Consider the following 20,507-nt stretch of genomic DNA (forward strand, 5'->3'; position numbering starts at 1 on the left):
TTGAACTCTCCAAATTTCATTGATTTTGGATCCTTCTTCTTGACCCTTTGGTGAGACGTATATTTGCCTTTTTTACATAAAATTTGTGCTGACACCTTTGATAGGTTTTTGACCTTGTCCAAAAGTCTGAAAAGTGTTACTTCGGAGACCCAAAGTTTTCCCGCTAAATTCCTTCTTACCCCATGCTAGTTATTCACGTACGCGGTTTTCATACATGCTGGCACCAGGGGGAACCCCAAATTCGGCATGTATGACTGCTGTCAAATGTGTTGCCATGGCAACAGCAAATGTGAAAAAAAAAAACCTACCAAATGTTGTGGATTGAACGACTATCTCATTTTTTTTGGCAATTGACCCCAAATTTGGCATGTGTGACCGCTATCAAAGGTAGATATGCCAGACACCTTTTTCACCAGTATCAAATAATGGGTTGCCATGGCAATGGCAAATTTTCATAAAAACTCGTGGATCGAACTACTCGCTCATTTTTTGAGCAATTAACTCCAAATTTGGCATGTGTGACCACTGTCAAAGGAAACTGTGCAAGATACCTCTTTTGTTAGTATTGCCTAATGCGTTGCAATGGCAACAGCAAATAAAAAAAATCCTACCAAATGTTGTGGATCGAACTACTCTCTCATTTTTTGATCAATTTACGCCATATTTAGCATGTGTGACCACTCCAGAGAGAGTTTTGAATCATGAGGTCAAAGGTCAAGTAAAAATGTTAAAATTTCACTTTTCTCTCCGTATCTTGCAAATCCTTCAAGGTATCTTCATGAAACTTTGTACATATGCATGTACTGACTGGCAGTGATTATCTAGGGAATTTGGGGTCATGGGTCAAAGGTCAGGGGTGTTACGGCACATTTTGGTAAATTACCAAAATGTGCCGTAACTATGTTACAGCACATTTTGGTAACTGCACATTTTGGTTTTAAAAAATTTTTACCAAAATGTGCCGATAGTGCACTGTATACCTGACGGGATCAACTGTTACCAAAATGTGCAGCTAAAAGTGGATTTGCCTGCACATTTTGGTAACTGAACTAAACACCCATGGATGGGCTTGAGAGTTATTATACGGTCAAGGAAATAAGGTGATATGGTCCTGCAGTAAAGACAGGCAAGACAAATTTGCTTACCCGCAAGTCAACCCCCAAAACTTCCCCAGATACATTATGACAAGGCCTTGAGCATGCTCAGAATATGTTCCAAGTGAGTCGCGGGGGTACATGCAGAACACCAGTAGGAGACCCTTACTGGCAGCACCTTGCAGGCAACTCCAACTCAGGTACTTCGCAGTACCCTTAAGTCGCTCGTAACATAAAATGGATCGGTTTCCAAAGCTCTCACACAGGTCACACTGAACACACGCAAGTAGAAGGTAAGTAGCGCGCGTCTAGCAGGTAAGACACAAGGGCGAAACTCGCAAACATTCTTGTCCGACCGCAGAAAATTTTCCTGCATACTGGAAAATCCCTACTCGCAACAAGCCCGCGTAGCTTGCCTGGAAAGGTGTGACACAGCCTTACAGGCCTTGTGACATCTTTCTGGGCAAGCCTTGCATGTGACTTGTGAAGAACAATTTTTACTACCCGGAGGTCCCCGCAGATGACCCGCACATAACAGTACCTAGCACGTATCTCACCCGTAGTCGCCCGGAGGTGCGCACGCAAATCCGTTTTACGCGTTACCATGTTTAGGCCTTGTCACACCTTTCCGGGCTTGTTGCGTATGGGGATTTTCCAGCATACCGGACAATTTCTGAGGGCGGACAAGGATTTGGGCAAGTTGTGCATGTGTGTTACTTGCTGGACGCGTTCTACTTATGTTCTTCTTGCAGGTATTCTGTGCGACCTGCGTGCCAGGCGCGTTAAAAATTCATCTGAAGGAATGGCAGAAGTCCAACAGAAATGACTGCACAGAATGTCATTATCTTGGCCGCGCTGGCCGCATACGGGGACTGCGAAGTACCTGCATGGGAGTTGCCTGCAAGGTGCTGCTCAAAACTTGGCTGCGGGTAAATCGGACTTGCGTGCGCACCTCCGGGCAACTACGGGTGAGATAATTTTCCTGCGGGCTGGAAAAACCTTATACTCGCAACAAGCCCGCATAGCTTGCCCGGAAAGGTGTGACATGGCCTTTAGGCTACCGAACTCATTCAGTGGGGACAAAAACCAACTGCACTTACAATTTGGTTTTTGTGATGATTGTGAAGGAACAGAAAGTTACCAAAATGTGCCGTCAATGTCCTGCACATTTTGGTAATTTACCAAAATGTGCCGTAACTTGTCACGGCACATTTTGGTAATTTAGCAAAAAGTGCAATTTACCAAAATGTGCCATAAAGGGGGGGGGGGGTGTCAAAGGTCAAGGTCAACTCTGCGAAATTTCACTATTCCCCTCATATCTATGCAATGCCTGCAGGATTTTTCTTGAAACTTAATATATACAGTATTGTATTACCCATTAGAGATTCTCTGGGAAGTTTCTTGCCAAAAGGTCAAAGCTCAAGTGAAAGTGCTATATTTCACTTCTTTCTCCATATCTCAAAAGTAAGTCAAGGTATCATCATGAAACTTAGTATGTATTTATGCATGTTCTACCTGACAGTGATTCTCTTGGGAATTTTAGGGTCATAGGGTCAAAGGCCAGACTAAAATACAAAAATTTTACTATTCAATACTGAAATTACACATTTTCTCCATACCTTGAAAATTACACAATGCATAAACTTATAAAAGGGTCAGAAGTCTAGTAAAGATCCTCAAATCCCCAAATACATGTACCTGCACTCTTAGACAGTAATAGCAAACTAGTTCAAGTAAAGTGAACATTCAAAACTTGTTAAACCTGTCATTTAATATTTTGCCAGTTATGTGAAACTGTCATCACACACTGTCTAGACATTGTAGTATAGACCTACTAGGAGAATCATGCATTTATGGCTAAGGCATACCAGTCGCCATAGCAACATTTCTAGTTGAGCACTTGACTTGAGATATGACACATTTGAATAACATAATTTTTGTCTCGCCCACCGGAGGTGAAGGCGAGACTAAGGGATCCAAATGGCGTCCGTCCGTCGTCCGTCCGTCGTCCGTACCGTCGTCCGTCCGTCGTCCGTACCGTCGTCCGTCCGTCGTCCGTCGTCCGTCACAAATGTTAAAGTTTCCCTGCAAGACTCTCTTATGATGCATAACTTGGCAACTGTTACAGCAATTGCAGCCACACTTGGGTGATAGAAGCACTAGGGGTATCTTTATGTTATGGTGTTGTCGGAGGTCATGTGATGATGTCAAAGGTCATTTGAGGTCATATAATAAAGAGTATGTGCAAGACTCTCTTTTCTATGTTAAAGTTTACCTGCAAGACTCTCTTTGACAAATAACTTCACATAAGTTGCTTGGATTACAACGTAACTTGGGTCATAGATGCACTGGGGGTACCTTCATGTTATGGTGCCGTTGGAGGTCACAGGATAAGGTCAAAGGTCATTTGAGGTCATACGTTAAAGTTTACTTGCAAGACTCTCTTATCACACGTAACTCGACACATGTTGCTACCATGGCAATCAAACTTGGGTGATTGATGCACTGGGGGTACCTTCATGTTATGGTGCCATAAGAGGTCACATGATAAGGTCAAAGGTCATTTGAGGTCATACGTTACAGTTTACTTGCAAGACTCTCTTATCACACGTAACTCAGCACATGTTGCTACAATAGCAATCAAACTTTGGTGATGGTAGATGTCTCTTGGGAAGTTGAAGGTAACCACAAGGTCAAAGGTTACAGACGGGGGTCAACGAACTTTTAGGGCCCAATGTTGAGTTTTTAGGGCGCATTTCGTTTATGGCTCATAACTTTTGATCCCTTTGTCCGTTTGTGACCAAACTTGGATGGAAGATGTCCCTTGGGGAGGTGAAGGTCGTCACAAGGTCAAAGGTCACAGACAGGGGTCAACAAACTTTTAGGGCCCAATGTTATGTTTTTAGGGCGCGTTTTGATTGTGGCTCATAACTTTTGATCCCTATGTCCGTTTGTGACCAAACTTGGACGGTAGATGTCCCTTGGGGAGTTAAAGGTCATCACGAGGTCAAAGGTCACAGAAAGGGGTCAACAAATTTTTAGGGCCCAATGTTAAGTTTTTATGGCGCATTTCGATTATGGCTCATTACTTTTGATCCCTTTGTCCGTTTGTGACCAAACTTGGATGGTAAATGTCCCTTAGGGTGTTGAAGGTCACCACAAGGTCAAAGGTCATAAGCAGGTCAATTAACTTCTGGGAGTTATAAAAGATATTAATTCCTTGTACGCGAATGGGCGAGACACAATTTGGCGATTGCCTTGTTAAATTAGCAAAATGCATCTTTATTCAATGTTGAACAATGCATTACCATGGTAACATTTTTTTTTCCATAAAAAGCATACAAAATTATTGCTGGTTGAGCTAATTCCCTCAGTTTTAGGTGGGGTATTAATCACATTGAGTAATAGTCCTAGTTTGTACATGATCAGTGTGAATTATGAAGCCCCGGTCACACAGCACTCCACGGCTAAATCACGTACAAAAAGTTATGAAAATCTGGTGGACCTGGTCATAAGTGGTAATTTGTTAGTCAATTTTGGTTTGGCAGTGCTTTATACGGGGAATGGCTGTTGGCGGCTGTTCCACTGCTGAAGCACTGCCTAAGCACAGCTAACCACGTCAGCCACGTGTGTGTACGCGGAAAAATCCATTTGTCAGCGATAAGCCGCTAAACACACGCTATCTCCAGTGATACCAACGCGAAACACGCGTCAGATGACCGTGCTCTGCCCGTGACAGACCGCTAAACTTTCGCGTCTTTACCGCGTCTCCCCAAGTTTTAATCACTGCGGGAACATGGATTATCATGTGTGTTTCACGTGTGTTGCACGTCTTTACCACGTGTACCGCCAGTGGCTGTCTGCGGAATAAAATTTTGAGCAGTTCAAAACTTTTTGCTGCGTCCGACGCCGTTCTGATTTTTCCCCGCGTCCTGCCACGTCTATATATCGACCGTAGCTCGTCTTAAACTCGACATCAACGCGAACAACATCGTCTGCTTCACGGGAGACCACTTTTTGACATGTTTTGGCCGTGATTAAGCCGTAAAGCGCTGTGTGACCGGGGTTTGAGGTGATGCCATCATCAGCTCACTCATTTGTATGCTCAATGTTAGAGAACTGATTTTAGAAAATAAATAAAACTTCACAATCTTATATTTTCAATAATCTTAATCTTAATTTGATCAAATCTTCACCTTTGTACCTTTTCTTTTTCTAGTGACTTTTATCTGATGCATAAGTGCCCTTTGATTTTGTCGTGGGGGTGAGGAATGATTTGAGTGTGTGCCTACTCATTAAAGTTCATCCATCTTGTTACTGTTCTGTTAGATATATTTGAGTTCTTGGTCTTTCTTTGTATATTCATCAAAACTCTGTCTTTTTCCTTTTTAATTTCTTTACAGATGTCATACTTTGTGTTCCTGATCCTCTACAGCTATGTGATCATGATGAACTTCCATTACGAAATTTCTGTGTATGAAATAGTCCTTGTTGTCTGGGTGGCCTCACTCTTCACAGAAGAGTTTAGACAGGTACGACATGATAAAGACATGCCAGATAATTCTACAGTCATTGTTAGTTGTCAAAACAGTGGTAGGGACATCATGACATAATGGATTCTCAGAAATTTCAGTATGTACTGTAGCTTCCATGGGGAATGACTCCACCTAGTGCCACCTGAATTTTGTTGCCTAAAATTATTTTGTCTGAATGTCATCAATGTGGTATTGGTCCTTAAAGTATGGTGAACGAGAAAAAAATGATGATATTCATAAACAAGGTGATTTATGTATTTCTAGAAAGCTTAAGTCTCTAGGAATATGAATAATTGATTTTCAGAAGGTGAAAACGTCTCTAGAACGATGGAGAGATGGTGTTTTGAGACCCTTTTTAGACCACGTGAACCCGATCTGACAGTGAAATTTTGATGACCAAAATTATAACGTCACGAAATGAACAAATCAGCCCTGCACTGATGCGCTGTGCATGCTACACGGCGCCGTGGTTCAATTCAAAGCGTGAATTCCGCATGATGACCTGAGTGCAGCGAGGTGTATGTGTCTTGTTAACACAATCAGGCACAAGTGAGTTATAATTTCACTTATTGAATCCATCTTCCTTCGAATTACCATTAAGTATACAGATGACAACCTTTTTAGACTTCTACTTGAGCTTTCGTGCCTCAGTCTTGACTCTCAACGGCTCGCAGTTGGTCCTAGGCCTAGGCACTCTAGAACCAGAACTCTGACCTACGTACATGTAGTATGTACTCGTAATCACGTATAGGCCTAACGTTAAGTTAGATGATCTGTTAGATCAAACGTCAAGGGTTAGACCTGCAAAGGTCAATATTTCAGTTAGGTTTTACTTTATTTCCTAACATACGAACTTAGTCAGGTACATAATTATATCATGAATTCTTACATCTAGATTTGTGTACGTGTGCATGTCACTGACGGTAGCTATTTAGCTGGAGTGAAATGAAGCAGGGCAGTGACCGTCGCCGGTAGACTCTGAAGAAATTACGTTGTAACATTAGGCCTACCGTCGGTTGCAAGCTGTGCGTTAAAATTGTTGGGTACTAACGTTAGTAACATGTTACAGTATTACTGTTACTACTCTGGAGCCCTAGCAATAGCTTGAGCTCCACACTGAATAAAATATGTTAGGTGTGGACGTTTAGCTTAGGATCATGGTGGGGGAAAAAATGTTTTTAAAGTGACAGTTGAATGAAATTAACGGAATTGAAATAGTTTCATATCGAAAGTACGGTACCCCCGCTGATTCCGACGTTGGTTTGTTTTCACTGCTCTCCCTGACCCCGTGTCACATCAATACAATGCCCGACCGCCACGCACGGCAATAGACCATCTTGTACATTAGCAAGTTACAGAATTTCCACATTTTTACGCAGTGCATGAATGCATATGTTTCGAGAAACAGGTCAAAGCATATTTCTAGGTCCCTAAGTAATTGCACTGGGTAATAAAGTATCGTGCTTCATTTCTTCGCTTCCTTTGCCCTTTTTCTATGCCATGCTAGGCCTCGGTAGGCTAGGGCCTAGATTAGATCTACTAGGCCTAACTTTGTTAGGCCTGCTTGAAAAGTGAGGTTAGCAAATTCGAGTAATTTAATCGAGCATACGAAACTGTACTCACCAGTTCCCCTGTAGGCCTAGGTTGTATTTGCCGGTAATGTGATGGCATGCTAAATCGTCTTTTTGGTTTTGTTTTGTTTTCGTTTGTATTTGTAGTTAGAACATCATCGTCGTGTGCCTGCTGCTGGCAAATCTCCTCACACAGAAATTCTGCACACAACTTGATCTCTGGTGCATTCTAGGGCCAGCTAGCTACTAGTAGAAGTAACCGTTAGACATTTTCTAGAAGCATTAGACCCTAGTTAGTAGAACCTCTAACGTTACTAGTAGTAGGCCTAGTACAGTACTAGTACTACTACTAGGCCTATACTAGACCACTCTAGTCTCTAGCTGGATGCATGCTGACAGTTCGCGAGGTGTGTCATGCCGCCCGCTGGCTAGCTAGGCCCATATCGATATCAAGAAAGTCAACCTTAGCATCAGTCGGACACATTGCACAATACAAGCGCAGCCCTTATGCCGAAATACGGACTGGTTTATTGCTATGGTGCACCAAAGTAAATAATGTTCGGTACTATGAAAACAATATGAAAATTAGGAATTTAGTACAAAATCAATGCAAAATGTTACTCTTATGTCAAAATCAAGGGCATCAACATCATTACACAGAGCCTTCGGTTTTTTTAAACAAAATTATCAGCGGGGAAGTGATATTGTAACAGAACCAGACACGGTTCCTTTTGGCGCACCATAACAAAACACAACAACCCGGACGCGTCGACGCACTCCATCCACACAGGGGGCTCCGTTGCCTCTCCCACACTTCTCATGCCGTCAAACCCCCGTTTGAGGCGAGACCCCATCGCCAAACGAAGCTGATGGGGTGCTATACCCCCCTAACGATTCCTCGTTTGAGAAGTGGGAGTAGATGTATTTGCCCACTGCAAAATAACTTTCTACTCAGGCGTGGCAAACCTGGAGGCCAAGCCAGGGTTTAATGACTGCAACAGCTGTCATATTACGTAAGAGCATGATAAGGATATCTGCCTGTGGCAGACCATTCAAAGTGCACTCAATTTTCTTTTATTCTTTCTAAAGTTTTAGATTTTATATTCTATTGAGAAATTCTATAGTCATCCGTTTTGAATTTCGAATGAAAAAATTTGACCCATAAATAACTAAAATACAGGAATAAGAAGGAGAGCATTGTAGAAGTTTGTCGACACACACACCCACCATGGAGCTACATAGCCCATGCCAAAACCAAGACAATCTCCTCCTCTCGTGGGTGCCCCCCCCCCCCCTCGTGGCGGTGACTGATGCTTATATTAGGCCAGGGTCAAGAAACAGGTGTTTTATATCTTTGGTTTTTAAGTCCTTGATTGCCAAGATATGCACTGGCATTGTCTACAGGGGTGTAGCTTCTTCAAACGAGAGATTTGCCTCATGTCTACTACCCAGACTTTGCCACTGTCACTATCAGTGTCATTGTCACTGCCATTACTCAATTCATTCTCGATGTCAAACTCAAAGTCTTTCTGTACAATATAAGGTAAAAATTAGACGTTTTAATGTTTCAGCCGAGAAAGTAGATGCGACTAAAGACAGGCCAGATATTGCATCCGCTCACCAAGAAATATGTGCTTTACGAATGGCGGCCTCGATGTCCGGCATTTGCTCTCGCTGCACTCGTAAAGGATTTTGTTCATTTCGTGACGTCATATTTTAGGGCTCGAAAAAGACAGCTGTTCCGGAGCGAAAATCGTGAAGTAAATCAGTCAGTTTTAACTCGTGATTTCTCATGGGTGCGAATATCTTTTAATAAGTGACATTGAATATCTGTAATTTTAGGAGACATTTCCCTCTGCTTTGACACCTTCTTTTGTATGATTTTCTTGATTTTAATGTCTCGTTCGCCATACTTTAAAGGGTGTGTACAGTTCTGGTCGGGGTGAGGATTTAGCTTTTAACGTTTTGCGAGACATTCAGAAACCACTCTGTGAGATGTCAAAGAGCATGCAATTCTTAGGGGTATCAAAAGTTTATTTGATGAAAATCGGTTTTGAAATGTCAGAAATATCCAAAAACAAGGTAAAACAAAGAGATCCTAATAAAGTTAGGGCATGTCGCCTTTTATTATTATCACTTTTAGGGATATCTCAGCCATTTGAAAACCAATTTTCATCAAATAAACGTTGAATCCTTCTTAAAATCACATGCTCTTTCATATTTCATAAAAGGTTTCTCATTATCTCACTTAGGAAAGTTCAAAACATGAATCCCCACCTCAACCACTACTGTACAGTCCCTTTAAGGATAAGTGCATTGTGATGAAAAGTCATTTTGAAATTTTTTGTAAGCTTGGAATTCAGTACCTGCTTTTATATCAGCACTTCAGTACCTTATCATGACTTATATGCAAAAAGCTTACACACAGCAGTTGGTCCCAATTATTAAAAGCAGAAGATTGAAAGTCAGAGCTTTAACCCTTGTGATTATCAGTTCACTGGCAATTAAAAATAAAAGCTCGGAGAATGTTAATGTTCTAAGAACTTGTATGCCATCCTTAGGTGTCAAAGTTTGATTAATGCTAACTAAGCTGCTTCTTTGAGGGAAATGATTGTTCAGTTTTATTTGCATCGATAAAGCTTGTCCTCATAGGAATTGATGAATTATGTGCAAGTATATTTACCCATCAGTGTGGCTGCATTTAGGCATTATTCAGGCAATGAAGATGTGAGGTAATTTTGATTATTCTGTGTGCCTCTCTATTTACGATTGCAGAAATGATATTCTCTGCCACTAAATTTTTGTCATCTCTTTGTATGTTTACTATATAATCTCTTATTCGATTTGTATAGATTGCCCAGGGAGAGAGTTCAAGCTGGAAAATCAGACTCTATGCTTGGATCTCGGACTACTGGAACCTGATTGACCTGGCCACATTGACATTGTTTGGAGTTGGCTTTGCCCTGCGATTCTTCCAACAATTCCTCAGTGCAGCAAGAATCGTTCTGTCTCTAAACCTTATTATTTTCTACATCCGATTGCTGCACATCTTTTCAGTAAGCAAGCAGCTGGGACCAAAGCTCATCATGATTCAGAGAATGGTAAGACAAAATGGAAGATGTCATGGGGATCAAATATTTCGTATTTTCATTTGTATTAGAAAGAAGTGTCAGTGTTTTACCCAGGAAATTGTAATACCACATTGACCAGCAATAAGGCTGCACCTTTTTATAGCTGCATCCCAACTTTGGCAACCAAAAAATAAACAAAAATACTGAAGAATTTTATTGTGATATAAAGTTTCAGCAGTGTTCTGTTGTACTTTGTGTCAAAGACTTTATTTGATGTCCCCCAAATTGGCATGAAAAAAAAGAAAAAGAAATAGGAGGTGATGACAAAAACTAGTTGTCACTTGATTGTGGAACATGCATTTGTAGATATGTTTGTCAGATTGATTCATTCATTGTATGATATGGCATTGCTCATTGGCATATTGCATAGCCCTATACATGATTATACAATAATTTGCCTAAGCAGGTGATTTGCTGGGCTGGTCAGACCATGATTTGGTTGTGCCGGTAAGGCTGCACCTCAAGTTTACTACCTCACTTATGTGAAAAATAGTATGACAGAAGTGATTATGCTTTGTACTGCAGATGTTTGTCAACATAAACATTGTGTCAGTGATTCATGTGATTGTTTTATCTCATAGAAGCCAATCCTGAATTAATTCACAAAACAAATATATAACGCAATTTTGAAGTTATTCATTTTTAATACAACATTTAGTTGCGTAGAAAACAGTATGGATCTGCCATCATGAGATGCAATTGTAAAAATGAGGGATGTACTGAGTCAAGTGACAGGGGTTGTCACATTTGATTGTAGCGCCATCAATAATTTGTAGCATTTGTGTGTTTTGTTTGTTTGTTTCTTATTACTATGTTGTAAATATTTGTACATGTACATTTTCTTTCAACCAACAACAAATGCAAGATGGTAGACCTGGTACTGTTCTTCTGCATCCTGTCTGTGTTCCTGATTGGATATGGCATTGCCTCCCAGGCCATCCTCTTCCCAAATGAGACAGATGTGAATCTCATCTTCCGAGGCGTCCTGATGCGATCCTACTTTCAGATCTTTGGCGAGCTCTTCCTTGAAGTCATTGAAGGTTGTTGTTAAACCATGGCAATGCATGTTTTGCTCACCTAAGCCAAACTGTTCTCTTTTTCACCATGTAAAACAGCACGAATACAGTTTCTCAACACATCACCTGCAATTACTCTATAGATGTAGTTCCTCATTTTTGCAAATGTAGCTATCTGCAGGATGGCAAAACAGAATGGTTATCAATCTTAAAACAAAGGCTTGTTCTTTTTGCACTTTTTTTTTTTTATTATTCACAAAATTTTGACACACAATCATGATTCAAAGCTAATTTGGGTTTTCTTTGTAAAATGCACATGCCATATCTTTGTTATTTACATCACAATTTGTCATTTTGGAGTAGAAGAATTCCTCCAGCAGTACAAACCTAAAACGTAAGGCTTCATTCTGTATCACTTGCCCGACAGATACTGTAAGACTACTTGGTTTTTATAAGACAACACTCACAAAAAAGGAAAACACCCTTGATATATGTCATTTGCAAATGCTATGATTATTTTAAGGTGATCCTTTGAGTTTCCTTGCTAATTCTGTATGTAATTTTTAGACAAAATTTGACATACTTTAATTCAAATATTCTGAGGTGTCATTTTTCTGAATAAGTGAAGGTGAATGCACTTGGTAGTGTTTTTTTTTTGTTTTTTTTTTTTTTTTGTACAATAGGGCATCTACCAGTATAGTTTAGATGTGATGGTTGAGATTCAAAAGACAAAATCGCATTTCTTCTTAATTGAATTCTCTCTTGTAGGAGTTGATTGCTCTACCAATGGCACAAACATTGATGGAGTAGAAGTCAACCCTTGCCCAGAATACTCCTGGATGGGCATCATTCTTCTTGCCATCTACATGATGATCAGCAATGTTCTCCTCCTTAACCTCCTCATTGCTATGTTCAGGTTTGATAGAGATCTGTTGTTACTTCATCCCTTCTCCTTTGGAATAGATTTGATAGATGCTTGTCAAATGGAAATTTGAATATTTGATAAAGAAAATATTTGTCACAACCATTATTTCATAAGCCTGGTGTCAGTCTAATTTGACACTTGAGAACTTTGTATTTGTCACTGTATTGTATGATGTTTGAAAAAAAATACTTAAAAGAACTTTGTGTGGTTTAAACTTCAAATGCATCTCATGTACCCTTATGTATTCAGAGAGAAAGGAAAGGAAATCCAACAATTCAGTTTTTCACTGAAAAATAATGTGAAAGGAGGTGCATCGAAAATACACTCTGCAAAAAAAAGAAAGTAAACATTTTTTCCAGTTCATATTTTTCATAGAAGATTTTGATAAAAATCATTGTGTCATATACCGTACTAAAGTTATTTAATTGGCTATCAACCTCGTAGGTTTGTACAAAGGGAAACTTTGCACATGAGTAAACACATTCGTTTTTGTCGAGTCCACCAGAGGTGCGGGGAGACTAAGGGATTGCCTGCAGAATCTGTCTGTCTGTCGTCCAAACTTGGATGGTATATGTACCTTAGGGAGTTGAAGGTCACCACAAGGTCAAAGTCACAGACAGGGGTCAACAAACTTTTAGGGCACAATGTTAAGTTTTTACGGCACGTTTCAATTATGGTTCAAAACTTTTGATGCATATGTTTGTTTGTGACCAAACTTGGATGGGAGATGTCCCTTGGGGAGTTGAAGTTCATCACAAGGTCAAAGGTCACAGACAGGGGTCAATGAACTTTTAGGGCCCAATGTTAAGTTTTTACAGTGTGTTTCGATTATGGCTCATAACTTTTGATCCATATGTCCGTTTGTGACCAATCTTAGCTGGTAAATGTCCCTTGGGGAGTTGAAGGTCACCACAAGGTCGTAGGTCACAGGCGGGGGCAATGAACTTCCGGGAGTTAGAAAAACATCAATTTTTTCTACGCGAATGGGCGAGACACATTTTGGCACTTGCCTTGTCCTCCAGGGCTCAAAAGTAAAAATTGCAAAAATTGACATATTGAGCAATTCATTTGCCATGTCCTTCAAGGTAGCAATAATAACAAAAGACCACTTTAACGCTATGAGAGACATGAATGAAAAAGCAGAAATTAGTTTTCATTCCCTTGTTTCTTTTTATATTCTTAACCAAAAACATACTGGGGAAGCTAAAAGGGGAACATAAGAATTTTCTGGCTACTCAATATTTAAATGACATATGGAGTAAGCAGCAAAGGTGATAAAATGGACATAATTTCTTGTTTCATTTTTTACTTAAGGAATTTAAGACTTCATGAGACCAATTCAAGAATGAAATATTCCAAATTTTCTTAATTTGGAATAACATTTCAATTTCTACCATCTTTGTTATCATTGCTTCTTCTCTTATGTCTTTGGAATATGGATTTGACATAAGATTCTTCATTTTCTTCCATTATTTTTTTGCCTTTTTCTTTGGAGGGTTACAGAGATATAGAAATCATAGGTTGATTTTTGCCAATTAATTTACATTTCTTATTGTGTTGACTTTGTCTTTTGTTCTCATTGTTATATGGAAGAGCACATATTTTTGAATGACAACTTATTCATTTTTGCAATTTTTACTCTTGTGCCTTGGAAGAGAAAAACGAATGTGTTCACTCATGCGTAAAGTTTCCCTTGTTATTGACTAACTAGGTTGAGAGCCAAGTAAATTTCCTTTAGCATGATATATAAAACATTGATATTAGCCAAATAATCTATGAGAAAGATGAACTTGAAAAAGTGTTTACTTTCTTCTTTTTTTTTTTTTTTTTTTGCTTTTTGCTTTTTTTTATTTGCTGAGTGTAGATATGCTTTCCCTGATGTGATCATATGTTCTATACTGGTGTATTTAGTCCTTTCTACATTTTTCATTCTGTATACATTACTCTTGACTGTTGATGAATCTGTTGAAAGAAAGGAATTATAGCACTGAACCTTTCAATCATACCAAATAACATGAACTTTTCGGATAGAATATTTCTTTGCGCCTCATGGCTATTGTGTATTCTGCCTTTGACACTTGTAACTGTAAGTGATATCTTGCACAATGAAATGCTTAATGTCATATCTTCATGAAACTCAAGTTCAAGGAAGTATATAATTTGGCATAATTCCACATCTGTGGTATTTCTTAAATGTATCAATTATTTTTTAGGTGTTTTAAGGAATTTCAAACCCTGTATACTTTTTGAACCCTTCAACTGATATCTGCAGTTACACATTCTCGGCCATCCAAGACAACACAGACATCTTCTGGAAGTTCCAGCGCTATGATCTCATCAAAGAGTACTTCAACCGCCCCCCTCTGACCCCTCCCTTCATCTTCATCTCACACTTCTTCTACCTGATTCGATTCATCCTCCAGTGCTGCTTTCATACTTGTAGCCACTGGAAAATTCCTGAACTTAGTAAGCATTATCCTGTTGAAGACTAGTCCAGAGTATACTCATGCAGGTGTTGTTATAGCAATATCAACTCATCCTCGAAGGGTTAAAGACTTATTTGAGCAGGTTGTTCAAAGGGATGGTGTAACACAATTTTTTTTTTTTGGCAAAATTTTAAAAAGATGTAACAGAGATAAAGTTATTGATTGATGCATTTTTTCAAAGCAAAGGACATACATAACCATTCAACTGAAAATGTGTAGTGCATCAGACAATTTCATGTTCATAAGTTTTGCCATGATCTATGTAGATATGTATGTAATATATGGTTTTCTGCTCCAAGCTTTTAAAAGAGACTGAATGACCCTTCCCTTTCTCTCTCTCCATATATATATATATATATATATATATATATATATATATATATATATATATATATTATAATCTACATAAAAACCTAAAATGGCATAGAAACACTTCATCCTGGCAGGGAAGCACATGTTTTAGACACAAGACACCAAACAGGTTAGTCATCGAATTCTTCATCAGCGACCAGGATGCGATGTGATATTAGATTAAAATCCCGTCCTGAAGCAGACATAAACACGCAAGGTTATACGTCTCCTCGTGGTTGGACGGATTTCAAAACTAATCTGCTTATGACGGAATGTGTCTAGTCTGCTAGTTGGCTGCCACAGTGCATGGTTACTGCACAGCTGTGCCTGTGCGCGTTTGGCGTAGCAACGACACATCCATGGACTGAGTCCATCCAAGATGCATATATATATATATATATATATATGTGTGTGTGTGTGTACATATATATATATATGTATATGTGTGTGTGTGTGTGTATTATTATATATATATACATATATATATATATTATATATATAGTGCATGAGGCTGAATGCACTATAACAATATAAGCACCGACAAATTCTGAATTTGCCCCGAAGGCCAGTTATATTCAATTCGGCCTGCGGCCTCATTGAATATAATTGCCTGAGGGCAAATTCAGAATTTGGAGGTGCTTGGTACTTGTTATAGTGCAATAAGATGTCATGCACTATGTGTTATATAAAATAGCATACATACCCAGGCAAGATAAATTGAAAAAATATGAAAGCCTAGATCATTTAAGACTCTACACGTGTCTAGACAAGCAATAATACCAGTTTCTTTTAACCAGTGTAGACAAAATCCTGAAGATCTAAATTCAACTATAGAGTCTAGGGTCTAACGTTACGTGGTTATATCTAACGTTTTCTAGGCCCTACGATAGGTTAGGTCTAGCTAGGGGCCCTGGGGCCTGGCCTAACGTTATACTAGATCTACGTCACTTACGAGCGACAGAGCTAACGTTATTAACACTTGACCCTCTACAATGTCTACCATGGATCTAACAGTAACACGTTAGGCACCCTACTTACTGCACTGTGGGTCCAGGACCAGGACTAGATGATGTTTTGTAGGATTAGGGATCTACTGGATTTAAACACAATGCTCGTGCCAGGCATCATTGAAGTCACCATTGCATTGGCATTGCTGCACATGTGGATTCCGAGAGTGTGTTGTAGAGGATGTCGTAGTAAAAGTTCATACTCATACTACATAGCGTAGCGTGATCAAAGAGTGCTTAGCGTATACCGTACACACGCTGCCCATTTCCACGGCGTACTTCCGCGTAGAATGTACGGAGAAAGCGGCACAAATCTTGGGTTGACTTGCTCAATATCCGTCGGATTGATTTCTTTTTCAGAACAGTAGGAGTCCAAAATTCGTAGGGCGTATTTGATGGCATCCTATGTGTCCTTATTGTCTAAGATACTGTTTATATAGATCAGTCTCTGTAACAGTAGCGAACCTGTTCATTTCAGCTTCCATGTTTAAATCTACCGCTGAAAGTCTAGTCCCACACAGATAAGTTTCTGGCATAGCCAGCGAGAATTGAGAATAACGATAATATCGAGCAAAGCATATCGCGGTTGTGGCGCAATCGTGTCGATAAGGTGCGGGATTCAGTACTCGATGATTAAAATGAGGGAGCAAAAACCGATATCAAATCAATAGTGGGTTATCGTTGGCAATCGTTATATTTTGCGTGCACTATAACTTTTGTCATGCACTGCCGGCCTGTATCATAAGTATGTATGCTATTTTATATATATATATATATATACAAAATAGATATAAATGAAGAAGCAAACCGGTGATGCATTTTTGGCCAAAAAGCATGAGTTTATTCCACCCATATTTTTGGCGCCCTACGCCTTTTTCAGGAGTTTTGACAATGTCGAATGAACTCATGCTTTATTTGCCAAAAATGCATTACCAGTTTGTTTCTTCATTTCTTCATGGAGCCAATACATGAAATCTGAACGTATATGTGTATATCCATATACATATACATATATATGTACAGTGTACTCTCGTTATAATGAAGTCCTCCTCAGGACCAGTGGTTTCCTTTTAATTAGTTATAACGAAATTTCATTAACGAACAGTTTAGTGTATGAAGATATAATAGATGGTAATTTCAGGACCTTAATTTTGGTTTTGTTCTAACGAGAATTTAGTTACCACCATGTTTCTTATAACAGGAGTGCATTATATGTATTTATACACAGGGCACGACATGACCTTCTCTGTCTGGTGGCCCCGTTAGACCACTAGAATCTTTCAGTCTGACATTTTGGTGGCAAAAAAAAAAAGATATGTAGTGGCCCAAAATTCAAGTAATTATAACAAGCCATTTTAAATCTTAGTTGCCCAGTTGCCATGAGGAGACAATAAATAGATGGTGTTTGTGTAATATCTTGATTTTGATTCCTATTTCCAGAACAATCCTTAACAGAACAGGAGAAAAAGACTCTTGTACTATGGGAAGGTATCAACTCTGATAACTACACAGCCAAAGAGAAGTACAGGGCACAGCAGGACCTTAATGAAAGAGTTAAGCTGGCAGGAGACAGGCAAGTCACAAAATACGCTTCTTTAATTAACTTATACCTGGTACTCACGCATGGCCTTGGAGAGGATTTGTACCTCAAAGGATCAACACTATCTGATTGCATCTAGTCCAATAGATATTGCCAAAAGCATTTGGAAAGTTTTAATCTTCACTTTCCATAGTTTTTCTCCCCCCCCCCCACTTGGCAGAAGCGAGACATAGGCGTCACTTTACCATCGTTGGCAGCAGCAGGGTCATCGTCAACAATTTGTTGTACTCTTAACTTTCGACAGCTATGAGCTATGACCACCTAACTCACGCCATACGTACATGACCAAAAAATGCCAGTCAAGTTTGAATGTGGGTGCAGTCTGACCAGTTCTAAGGCCAAATGGTCAATAAACTTTGGCTGATGAGCAAATTCATACTACAGGTACATCACCTAAAGATGCTAGTCAAGTTTGTATTTATGCATTCTTACAAGGTCAAAGATCAAAATGTCAATGAACTTTGCCTGTCAAGCGCCATATTCAATAACCTTCAAAGCTTTGAGCTATGACCACAAAACTCAAACCACAGGTACATCGCCTAAAGATGCCAGTCAAGTTTGAATATTGGTGAAGTTGGACTAGGTCAAAAGGTCAATGAACTTGCATTGAAAAAAACACCAGTCACAAACTGTGATAAGTGAGGTGGGCAAGACATCGCTTGGCATATGACTTGCTATACCCCCACCCACACATAGTGTGTATGGGGGTATATAGGAATCACTCTGAGGGTGGGTGGCCGGTGGGGCGGGCGGTCGGGTGGTCGGTCCGTTGCAAAATCTTGAGGATCGAACTACTCGCTCATTTTTTGAGCAATTGACCCCAAATTTGGCATGTGTAACAGCTATCAAAGGTAGATGTGCACGACACCTTTTTCGACAGTATGACATAATGCGTTGCCGTGGCAATGACATTTTCGTAAAAGATTGTGGATCGAACTACTCTCATTTTTTGAGCAATTAACCCCAAATTTGGCATGTGTAACCTCTATCAAATGAAGATGTGCAAGACACCTTTTTTGTTAGTGTTGCATAATGCATTGCCATGGCAACGGCAAATTTTTAAACAATTTTACAAAATGTTGTGGATCGAACTACTCATTATTTGAGCAATTGACCCCAAATTTGGCATGTGTGACCACTATCAAAGGTAGATGTGCAAGACACCTTTTTTGTTAGTATTGCATAATGCATTGCCATGGCAATGGCAAATTTTAAAAAAATCTTACAAAATGGTGTGGATCAAACTACTCTCTTATTTTGAGCAATTAACCCCAAATTTGGCATGTGTGACCACTATCAAAGGTAGATGTGCAAGACACCTTTTTCATCAGTATTAAATAACGGGTTGCCATGGCACTGGCAAATTTTCATAAAAACTTGTTGGTCAAACTACTCTCTCGTTTTTTGAGCAATCGACCCTAAATTTGGCATGTGTGACCACTATCAAAGGAAGATGTGCAAGACACCTTTTTCATTGGTATTGCGTAATGCATTGCCATGGCAACGGCAAATTAAAAAAAAATCTTACAAAATGTTGTGGATCAAACTTCTTTCTCAGTTTTATAGCTATTCAGTTGAAATTTGGGATATGTGATCAATGTAATTTCAAGCCATATGCTCAAAGACTGAGGGAATTAGCTGAACCCACAATATTTTTGTATTCTTTTAAGTACAAAAAATGCTGTTGCCTTGGCAACAGCAGTTTTTTATACCAATCATACAGTAATATGCGGATTGACCTAACTCCCTGAGTTTTTGAGTATTTGGCTTGAATTTTGGCACATGTGATCATTACAGTATGTAGATGTGCAGAACTCATCTTCTGTTGATGTTGAACAATGCATTGCCATGGTAACAGCATTGTTTCACTAAAAAATAATAAAAAAATATTGTGGATCGAACTTCTTTCTCAGTTTTATAGCAATTCAGTTGAAATTTGGGATATACGATCAATGTAATGTAATTTCAAGCCATATGCTCAAAGACTGAGGGAATTAGCTGAACCCACAATATTTTTGTATTCTTTTTAGTAAAAAAAAATGCTGTTGCCTTGGCAACAGCAGTTTTTTATACCGATCATACAGTGATATGCGGATTGACCTAACTCCCTGTGTTTTTGAGTATTTGGCTTGAATTTTGGCACATGTGATCATTACAGTATGTAGATGTGCAGAACTCATCTTCTGTTGATGTTGAACAATACATTGCCATGGTAACAGCATTTTTTCACTAAAAAAGAATAAAAAAATATTGTGGATTCAGCTAACCCTCTCAGTCTTTGAGTATATGGCTTGAAATTTGGCACATGTGACTGCTATGGTACGTAGATGTGCAAACGTAATCTTTTGTCCTTGTTGAACAATGCATTGCCATGGTAACAGCATGTTCTGAATGAAAATCATATAAAAATACTGTGGATTCAGTTGTCTCCATCAGTCTTCGAGCATTTGGCTTCAAATTTAGCACATGTGACTGCTATACTACGTAGATGTGCAAACTTAATCTTTTGTCATTGTTAAACAATGTGTTGCCATGATACCAGCATTTTTTTCACTAAAAAGCATTCGGAAATATTGTGGACTCGGCTTACTCCCTCAGTCTGTTAGCATTTAGCTTGAACTTTGGCACATGTGACCACTATGGAACATAGATGTTCAAACTTATTCTTTTGTCATTGTTGAACAATGCGTTGCCATGGTAACAGTATATTTTGAACGAAAATCACAAACAAAATACTGTGGATTCAGTTGACTTCCTCAGTCTTTGAGCATTTAGCTTTGAATTTGGCACA

General features: G+C 39.3%; 1 protein-coding gene across 1 annotated transcript in view; it reads left to right on the forward strand.

Moving 5' to 3' along the window:
- LOC139721313 (transient receptor potential cation channel subfamily M member-like 2) overlaps positions 1-20,507 on the forward strand; it is a 433,859-nt gene that overhangs the window by 279,233 nt on the left and 134,119 nt on the right. The window contains exons 20-25 of the mRNA XM_071632667.1: positions 5,498-5,626; positions 10,053-10,301; positions 11,197-11,371; positions 12,116-12,263; positions 14,545-14,738; positions 17,557-17,689. Of these exons, the coding sequence (XP_071488768.1) occupies positions 5,498-5,626; positions 10,053-10,301; positions 11,197-11,371; positions 12,116-12,263; positions 14,545-14,738; positions 17,557-17,689 (1,028 nt within the window). The remainder of the gene's footprint in view (positions 1-5,497; positions 5,627-10,052; positions 10,302-11,196; positions 11,372-12,115; positions 12,264-14,544; positions 14,739-17,556; positions 17,690-20,507) is intronic.

Source organism: Diadema antillarum, unplaced genomic scaffold (assembly GCF_040938485.1).
Source record: "Diadema antillarum isolate AM-2024a unplaced genomic scaffold, OU_Dant_1.0 scf00000001, whole genome shotgun sequence".
Lineage (NCBI taxonomy): Eukaryota > Metazoa > Echinodermata > Echinoidea > Diadematoida > Diadematidae > Diadema > Diadema antillarum.